Source organism: Mastomys coucha, unplaced genomic scaffold (genome assembly GCF_008632895.1).
Source record: "Mastomys coucha isolate ucsf_1 unplaced genomic scaffold, UCSF_Mcou_1 pScaffold18, whole genome shotgun sequence".
NCBI lineage: Eukaryota > Metazoa > Chordata > Mammalia > Rodentia > Muridae > Mastomys > Mastomys coucha.
Window position 1 is genome coordinate 20427617 of NW_022196900.1, and position 10053 is coordinate 20437669.

The 10053-nt window shown below is 40.1% G+C and overlaps 1 protein-coding gene across 8 annotated transcripts in view; it reads right to left on the bottom strand.

The window, feature by feature from the left end:
* Ptbp3 (polypyrimidine tract binding protein 3) overlaps window positions 1–9985 on the bottom strand; it is an 85336-nt gene extending 75351 nt beyond the window's left edge. Inside the window, exons 1-2 of one of the 8 annotated variants that reach the window (XM_031377542.1) lie at window positions 9790–9985; window positions 6776–6809 (exon numbers count right to left, since the gene is read on the bottom strand). In XM_031377542.1, the coding sequence (XP_031233402.1) occupies window positions 6776–6809; window positions 9790–9797 (42 nt within the window). In that variant the 5' untranslated portion in view covers window positions 9798–9985. Of the gene's footprint in view, window positions 1–6775; window positions 6810–9172; window positions 9389–9789 lie in introns of those variants that run through there. The other 7 variants (XM_031377540.1, XM_031377541.1, XM_031377539.1 and 4 more) reach the window with 7 other exon arrangements.
* Window positions 9986–10053: the final 68 nt, after the last annotated feature.

Consider the following 10053-nt stretch of genomic DNA (forward strand, 5'->3'; position numbering starts at 1 on the left):
AAAAAAAAAAAAAAAAAAAAAAAAAACATCTTTGGAGGTCAAACTACCCTTTCACAGGAGCTGCCTAAAACCATCAGAAAACACTAATATTTACTTTCTAATTCATAACAATAACAAAATTATAGTTATGAAGTAGCGATGAAAATAATTTGATGGTTGGGGTCACTACAACATGAGGAACTGTATTAAAGGGTCACAGCCTTAGGTAGGTTGAGAACCACTGGATATATTTGTTAAGAGAGGAGATACTACGTTAGAATAAAGGATAGTGTTAAAAGGCCACAGATTGGTGGCATATGCCTTTAATCCCAGCACTCAGGAGGCAGAGGCAGGTAGATCTCTGAGTCTGAGGCCAGTCTGGTTTACTGAGTGAGTTCTAGAGAGCTACACAGAGAAACCCTGTCTCAAAACAAAACAAAACAACAACAACAAAAGGACTTCACAGAATTCTCTACCCCAAAGTGAACAACTAGACAGTACATAGGATAATACTAATAAATATCAGTACCAGTCGCCGGGCATGGTGGCGCGCATGCCTTTAATCCCAACACTTCGGAGGCAGAGGCAGGCGGATTTCTGAGTTTTCAAGGCCAGCCTGGTCTACAGAGTGAGTTCCAGGACAGCCAGGGCTACACAGAGAAACCCTGTCTCGAAGAACCCCCCCAAAAAAAAAAAAAAAAAAAAACAGTACGTCATGAAATCAATAACAATGTTGCAAGTACAATAAAATATTACTGATACTAGCTACATCCTTTAGATACCTAAAAGTAAAAAAGAACAGCACCAAGGGTTGCAAAGGGTAGAAGACAACCTGAGTTCTAATATAGATGAGACTGGGAGATCGGGCATATTAAAGATAATATGACCAAAGATGTGAGCTAGACTATAAGCAGACAGTGTAAAGTGCATACACTTTAGGAAATGGTTCAACAGCTCACAACTAGGCTCTTCATCATTATAATGAAATACTTGAGACAACTAACTTAAAAGAGAAGAGTTTGCTCAGTTCATAGTTCTGGGGGTTCCAGCCCACCATCAAACAGATGAACTGCTGTAAGAGAGGCAGGTAGAAATGGCAGTTTGTGAATGATAGACAAATAGTTCACCTAAAGTCCAGAAAGCAAAGGGAAAGAGGGAAGTGCCAACATCCTACAATCTCATGGAAACCTAAAACCTTCCCAGGAAACTAAACCTACTCAAAGGTTCTATTAATTCCCCAAAATGCTACCCTGCAGAGTGAGCCTTTAACATCCAGATCTTTGAGGAACCTTCAAGATCCAAACAATATTGAACAGTTTCTGATAAATCTATATGTCCTATCATCCTGCACTTCTACTCCTGGGCTTAGAAGATAGATATACAACAGTATACTAAAGACTTATACATGGGGATAGAGAAGTAGCTGAGTGAGTAAGAGCACTGGCTGCTCTTCCAGAGGTCCTGAGTTCAATTCCCAGCAACCACATGGTGGCTCATGACCATCTATAATGGGGTCTGATGCCCTCTTCTGCCATGCAGGCATAAATGCAAACAGAGAGAGCACTCATCTATAAATAAAATAAATAAATAAATGAACACACACACACACACACACACACACTCACAGAAGTTTTATTTGTAATATCCCCAAGCTGGAAAGAAAACTGAAATGTCCATCAACATGAGAACAGTGTTTTTTTTGTTTTGTTTTGTTTTTTTTTTTTTTTGGTTTTTGAGACAGGGTTTCCCTGTTAAGCCCTGGCTGTCCTAGAACTCACTCTGTAGACCAGGCCAGCCTCGAACTCAGAAATCCACCTCCCAGCCTGCCTCCCAAGTGCTGGGATTAAAGGCATGCACCACCACCGCCCGGCCATGAGAACAGATTTTAAGACACAATAAAAAACAGAAATAAAAGAATGAACTACTATACAACAACAACATAGTAAAATTCATTTTGCTAAATACAACAGCCATGCAGGAGAGCTTATACTCTATGGTTCTCTTCATATGAGGTGCAGGTAAAACTAATCTCCGTCAATGAAAATTGGAACAGTTGGGCTGGCTAGATGGACCATCTTCCCAAAGGTCCTGAGTTCCGATCCCAGCAACCACATGGTGGCTCACAACCACCCGTAATGAGATCTGACGCCCTCTTCTGGTGCGTCTGAAGACAGCTACAGTGAATTAAGCACAGTCAGCAGAGGTCCTGAATTCAATTCCCAGCAGCCACACACATGATAGATAGCTCACGGCCATCTATACAGCTACAGTGTACTCATACACATAAAATAAAATAAATCTTTAGAAAAAGAAAAAGAAAGAAAATGGGAAGTTATCTAGACTGTATCTGGAAAGAGATAACAGGGATCTTTATCGAGCAGCATTCTATTGTTTTGATTAGTGTTAAAATTTGTCAAACTTTATTGAATTGCATTCTAGATAAATAACATCTCATTTAAAAAAAAAAACTGTAGCCAAGGTCTTCCATATTTCCAATAGTGAAGCATAACAGTAAGCAAACTTTTTCTTTTTTTTTCTTTTTTCTTTTTCCTTTTTCCTTTTTTTTTTTTTTTTTGGTTTTTGCAAGACAAGGTTTCTCTGTATAGTCATAGCTGTCCTGGAGCTCACTCTGTAGACCAGGCTGGCCTCGAACTCAGAAATCCGCCTGCCTCTACCTACCAAGTGCTGGGATTAAAGGCGTGCACCACCGCCGCCCCGGCAAGCAAACTTTTCTGTAAAGGACCAGGAGGTGAATACATTATGCTTTGCAGACTGAGACCACTCTATTCAACTCTGTTAATATAATGTGAAAGTAACCACAGACAATATTGAAACAAATAAGCATGACTATGTCCCAATAAAACTACTTAAATAAATAGGTGGCAAGCCAGATGTGCCCATGGGCTGCTACTTGTTAACCCCCAATGTCTAGCATGAAGATAACTGACCTTCAAAATTAATTTTGATATGCTATATTCTTCTTTTCTACATAGCAGTCATGACAGTTATTGGAAGCCAATTACCATCCTTTCTAAACATGTGTCTTCCTATACTCAACTATTCACTAAAAATAGAAAAGACTGACAGTTATGGAAAACCAAAATAAACAGGAATATAGGAAATGTGGCTTTGAGATTTTTAATAGCCAGCTAATACTACTGAATGCATAAGCTGGAAGTTTAAAATGCACTTTGGCTCTCAGAAAAGGCCATTACCTACAATGCTGTCACTGATTTATGTGGTGTATTAAATCCCTAAAATGAATGCCATAGTACTCTTCATCACCAGATTGTGTCTTCATTTAAAAGGACTCACTGCTCATTGTTTCTCAATGAGTCAATGATATATATACATGTGTGTGCGTGCGTGTATCTTGTATAGATATATAATATACGCATACAGATAGCCAGTCATGGTTGTGCATACCTGTGACCCTAGACATTGGGAGACTGAAGCAGGTTTCAGTCCAGTTTGGTTAACCTAACAAGACCGTCTCAGCAACCCAAAAACAAAAAATATTTCACAATGAGTTCCAAAAGCTAATCTTTTAATTTGGACAATGTTAAAAAAGTAATACCCTGGGCCGGAAAGATGGCTCAGTGGTTAAGAGCACTGGCTACTCTTCCTGAAGTCCTGAGTTCACATTCCAGCAACCACATAGTAGCTCACAACCATCTATAATGTGATCTGATGCCCTCTTCTGGCATGCAGATGTACATGCAGACAGAGCACTCATATACATAAAATAAATAAATCTTTTTTTTTTTTTTTAAATTCCCCAAGCCAGGCAATGATGGTACATGACTTCAATCCCTGCCTGCGCTTGGGAGGCAGAGGCAAGCAGATGTCTAAATTCAAGGCCGGCCGGTCTACAGAGTGAATTCCAGGACAGCCAAGCCTACACAGAGAAACCATGTCTCAACAGACCCCCCAAAGAAGCAATAATACCAGCACTTGGGAGGCAGAGACAGGCAGATTTCTGAGTTTGAGGTCAGTCTGGTCTACAGAGTGAGTTCCAGGACAGCCAGGGCTACACAGAGAAACCTTATCTCGAAAAAAAAAAAAAAAAAAAAAAAAAAGAAGCAATAATAATACCCCACAAAGAACATTCAAGGTACATATCATGATATGAATCCAAAAACACCTGAAAATGTATACATGTCTTCAATACAATTCCAATCGAAATACGAACTTCTTTCGCACTAAGTGTATACCTATTAGAATACCAGCAGTATCAGAAAGCTTGGGTTCCAATGTATATGCCACATCACTGTGTTACAATTTGGCATTCATTCATTCATTTATCAAACATATGGAAATGATAGTAAAGAAAGCCTCACAAGTGTCTTTTGTGACAAGTTATAAAACACTTTAAAAGTGACTCAGTTTCCCTTGTTAAAATAATTACATTTACATGTAAAAGTATTTTAAATTATCTTTTGCAAAATCTAAATAACTGCTTAGGCTGGAGAGAGCACTTCCTGCTCTTGCAGATATCTCAGGTTCAGATCCCAGTTCCCATCCAGTCACTCACAACCATCCTTAACTACAGTTCCAGATCGCCCTCTTATGACCTCCATAGACACCAGACACACATGTAACATACATAACATATATGCAGGAAAAACACTCATACATTATAAAATAAATTTTAACTCATTTTAAATAAATACCTTTTTAATCCAGGAAAGTAAAATTAGGGAACACAGTCTAAATTCCATTCTTGCTACTAATTAAAGCCATTAATTGTGTTGTTTTATTCCAACAGCAAACAAAGAAAATAAATATTGACTTATTTTTCATATATTCTGAATGAAGTGAAAGTCTAACTGATTCATTATTTGGTAATAACTAAATTTCCTTGGTGAGATCAAAGAAAGAACAATCTTGCCAGAAAGCACATATAATGAATATTTTATAGCACAATTCTAGTGTTTCAATATACAGATGCGGAACAGATGTATAATATATATTTTTATAACATAAATAAATATATTAATACAGGCTGCCTATTGAATTAACTAATCAGCTTATCATCTCTTTAGAGCTGTTGCTTTCAAAGTGGTTACTTCAAAAGATACAAACAGAAAACCAAACCTTGTATTCATATCTGGTTCCTAAGCATAACATTTAAATTTTCTTTCATTTATTATGGATGAGTTTTCACCATAATAAAGTAAGCATAATTCATTAACCTTAAAGTGGTATCTTTTTTAATTGTCTGCTGTATTTACATGCCAGATAAAAAGCCAGAATCACAAAACACATCTTTAAAGATCAAAACAATTCACTTAAATACCCCTTCTTCCACAGGCACCTTCAGACACACAGTTGAGGCCTTAAATTTCTAATCTCTGCATATATTATTCTTAAGTGAGAAACTGACATATGGGAGAACGCAGTTCCAGAAAAGGCTGCCTCCATTAATTTCCTACTCATAAACATATTCAGAGCCTGCCAAAGCAAGTCAACTCTACCTAACCCCAAAAGATAGTGCAATAGTTCTCAATTGTGCTAGTCTTAGACATCCCATCTTTAACTTCTTGTTACACTTATTTCTTAAGAAATCATAGAATACAAGCACTACCATCAGATCCTGTAAGTATACAGAAACAAAAACAGAACTGACTAACAAAACATAGAGCTAGGGAGCAGTGATGGGATGTGTGCTAACTCTGACAGACTAGAGAGTGATCACACTATATAAATAAACCTCGCTTATTTAAAATAGATGCAAAGGTAAAAATTTTGTTCTACTTTCTCCAGTAATCTGCACTGTGTGGCCTATTGAACTAGATTCCCAATTCAGTATTAGATATCAGAGAAAACTTTATGACAGTTATCTTTTATTATTTTATTTGTCTTTAAATTGTATGTATGTGTACATGCCTGAGTATGTATGTGAACCCAGAGATTAGAAAAATGCATCTGACCCCCTTGCAACTGAAGGTACAGGTCGTTGTGAGTCACCATATACATCCTGAGAACAGAAGCCAGGTCATCTGCAAGAGCAGTAAGTACTGCTGAGCCATTTCTCCAACCCAAGGCAAATTATAGCTTGAAAACCCTCATATTGAGGAGCACTATTTTCTTGACTTGTATTTTGTAATACAATAATAAGAAAACTCTGGTCTAACTAAAGACTTGAAACTTGGAAAAATCATTACTACAACATATTGAGACATACTGAGTTCCCTAGATATTCACATTTTAGATAGAGACTTCATTGCTAGAAACAAGGTGTAACAATAGCAACAACAAAAGGGTAAGGCTTTGAAAACTGAACAGGAAGACAAGCATTTGAACACCTTGGACAAACTTTCTCAACCTGCTTTTTCATCTCTAAAATAAGAATAGTAATTACCCATCTTGAAGGAATGTTATAATGATTAGTAAGCATACATATAAAGCACATGGTACATAGTTGGCAGTAAAAAAAAAAAAATCAGCTACTGTTATTTTATTATTCCTAAGTGCAGCCACAAAAGAAGGTTTTTTTAAAAAATCAGGGCCTGATTATTTTAACTACAAAAACAAAGCCAATCCCCACCAAAATTCTGTTAAGTACTACTTTGGGTGGTTTCAATTTTCCATATATAATACTATAGTTCCTCCTAAAAGGTACATAAAATCCAAAATTAGCCACAGGCCTACTTATTTTGGAGTTAAAAATAAAAGATTATTATCACACAGAACAAAAGACAATTTTGTGAACAGGTGAAATCATTTCACCACTGGTGGGGAAATGTCAAAATTAAAATATAAAAACTATGAAAGGATAGTAAAAGATTCCTACCTTTAAACCGACTGCTATAAGATCTGTAACAACACTGTATGGAAAAAGTAAAAAGAGAAAATGGAAAACAAAGTTAGAGAACAAGTTTTAAAAGACAGATAAGATTAAAGAAAAAGAAAAAGCATCATAATAACAAATAATGAAAAAATGAACTATGAAATGTTAATAAAGAAAAAACAACGGACAGTGTAGCAACAGCAGAGTTCAAAAGCAAAGCCTCAACATCAATGCAAGAAACAAATTATTCTCAAGTGTGTAGGAAAGATCAGCTGTGCTTCAATACAAAAAGCATGTGTTTATCTCGCTTTGACAAATCCAAACCAAAACTAAAATCGCCAACATTCATTCTTTTAAATCACTGATAGGAGTGATCACACTTCAAAGCCTCAGGCAAATAGAGCCTGGCCTTGGATCTTACAGCCACAAAAGGCATCTTGTAAAATCAGCATCTTAATCACCCCAAAACACAAAAACATGGCTGGCTCCCAGAGCTAGCATAAATACAAACATCAGTTTTCACACACCATTAAAACTTACAATTTAAAAAATGTTATCCATCTATACTGTTTTGAGTACAAAAGTACTCCTCCTCCATGGTAGAAATGAACATGAACGAACACATGAACACACATGCACACACACACACACACACACACACACACACACACTCTTGGGAGTGGGGGAGAAGGCAGAGAGCTGGGATTCGAGAAGGAACTAAAAATATGTTGGCTAGTAGGCTTTGTTTTTTTAACTACTCAGAATAAAGGAAATGGGCTTTTTGCAAGCTGTGGGAAAATGAAATTTAATAAGCTTGCCCAGGGCATAGTTCACTATATTAAAGCCACACTCTATAAGATGATGTGTAAAAACCCCTATACAGCTACTCTATACAAAAACTGATCTCTTCTAAATCTTCAGTTAGCAGTTTAGCTCCATATTTCCTAAAAGAAAGCTACACATAGGTTCTGTATTACATTACTGATCAATAGAGTCATAATTTCCTAAAGGTATGCAAACTTGTCTTTGCATCAAGTGGTATAAACTTCACTGTTTTAAACAATAGCCATTCCTTTTTTCCCTTTCAGAGTTCTAAAACTTGTATTCATTTCTCTGAAATGTAAGCCTGATAAATAACTGATAAGCTATACTTCTTACAAGTGTGTAACAGTATCTTTATTGGTTCTGATGTACAAAACAAGTATTTCCCTATTTGAATGTCTCTATCTGCATCACTGTCTTCTTAGCTTTAATCCCACAAGCAAGGCAAAGTTCGTAAAAACTATCAACAAAAGTCAGTTTGGGAAGGTGAGAGCAGAGTAAAATAGGAGCAAAATGGGATGGTGTGTGTGTGTGTGTGTGTGTTCCTGTGTCAAATTATTTTAAAACCCATTACTTTGTAAGCCAACTAAAAAGGTAATTTTTAACAAGACGTAGTAAGTAGCAAATGATGACTAAAAGCCTATGCAACTAATGTTTTGGATCAGATAAACACATATATGCCGAATAAGGTGACTATTCCTAATCACCCTTGCCCCCCACCGGTGCGCTGTGGGGGAGGAGCTTGCACTTTACTGGGCAGAATCGAAAGTCAAGCCCTTTAAATCTCACCACACACAAAGCTAACTTGTTTCCCTACACCCGAAGTTGAACCTTCTGAAGACGAACACTCCACAGCCCTTCCAAAACTGATATAATGGCGTTTATGGCATAAATCACTGAAAATTATTTCACACGTAAAATGAATCAGAGTCAGGTAATGAAAAGCCAATGCTCAAGGAGAAGCGTTCGCAAAGTAGCTCCCATTAAATAAAAATACTTTAAAGAACTTCACAACCATAAATCAAATCTAAAATTGCACTTTGATATCTGCAGCAGTGTGCAATCTGCATTCAATGAGATAATCCATACATCACAATATTGTGAAATTAAGATAAACGAAACCTAACGAGTGCAAAAATTGTTGTAAGATTCTAGTGTCCTCACGTAAACACGTAGCATGCTATGATCAACTAACGCGGCAACCTGTTAAATGGGTTTCACTTTTCAAACAAGTTATATGCTCCACCATTCCGCAGTTTATACAAGTCTTGTCAACAAAAGTCGGCGGGGAGAGGGGTTAAGAAACAACTCAAACGGCAAAGGTTTAAATAAATAAAAGGTGGAAACTCTAATTGACTTCGGAGATTTTTTTTTTAATCTTGACTATATGATCCTCAATTTACCAAAATCCCTCAATTCACGCTTTTCTTAAGATACATCAGGTCCTGTCCCATGTTCAAGAGTTCCCAAAGAAATTACCAGCTCGGGAAAGGTGATTGTAAATCTTTTTTTTTCCCCTTTTAGTCACAGCCCCCATTTAAACCGAGCATTTGAAAGCGCCCGGAAATCTACACTTACACAATATCTGACATCGCCCGAGGCGAATTCACGAACTTTCTTGGGGGGGAGAACGAAGAGGAAGCGTCCCCGGGGATAAAGTGCAGACGCTCGGTATTTAGACGTGGTTAACGTATCTCACAGCCCAAGTCGGGAGACCCCGCCGGTCCCGAGACCCGCGCGGGACCGCAGTTCGAGACCCGGTCGCCGTCCAGACGGCTGTCGCCGCTCGCCCGGGCCCGCCGCCGGGGAGAGCTCCGCCGCGCGCCCCACCCCACCGGTAAACAGCAACTCCCCGAGCGCCGCGGCCGCCTCAGCCTCCGCCCCCGCCAGCGCCGCGCACCATTTTCTGAGAGGAAGTGTGGGGAGTCCGGCCCGGCACCCCGGCCCTGGCTCGTCTCCGCTTCCCGAAGGCGCCCCGAGGCTGCGAGGGGCGGACGTGACGGGGGGCGCCGCGCGCAGGAAGCGGAGACCGCGGCGGACAGACCCCCGCGCCCCCAAGGTCCCTGCCGTCGGGCTTAGCCCCGGGCGGCTCCTCCGCTAGCCGGCGTCGCGCCCTGCTCCCCGGCCTCGGCGGGACGCGTCGCCGAGAGGAAACGAGGCCAGCGCAGCCCCCGAGTGGCCACCCGGCAACTTACCCATCCATGGCCCAGATGGAGGAGCGCGTTGTGCGGGGATGGACGGGCTCACCGCGGGCGGAGGAAGCGGGCGGCGGCTCCGGGGACCAGCGAGCGGAGCCGCTCCGCAGCTCCGGCCGGTCAGAGGTGGAAGGAAGAGTGGGAAACAGGGGCGGGGACCGGGCACGCTCTCGCCAGCGCCGCGCCCCCGCCCTCCCGGCCCGCGAGCGCGTTCCCGCCTCGCCTGGCCCCGCCCCCTCAGCGTCGACGCCCTCCCGGGGCTCG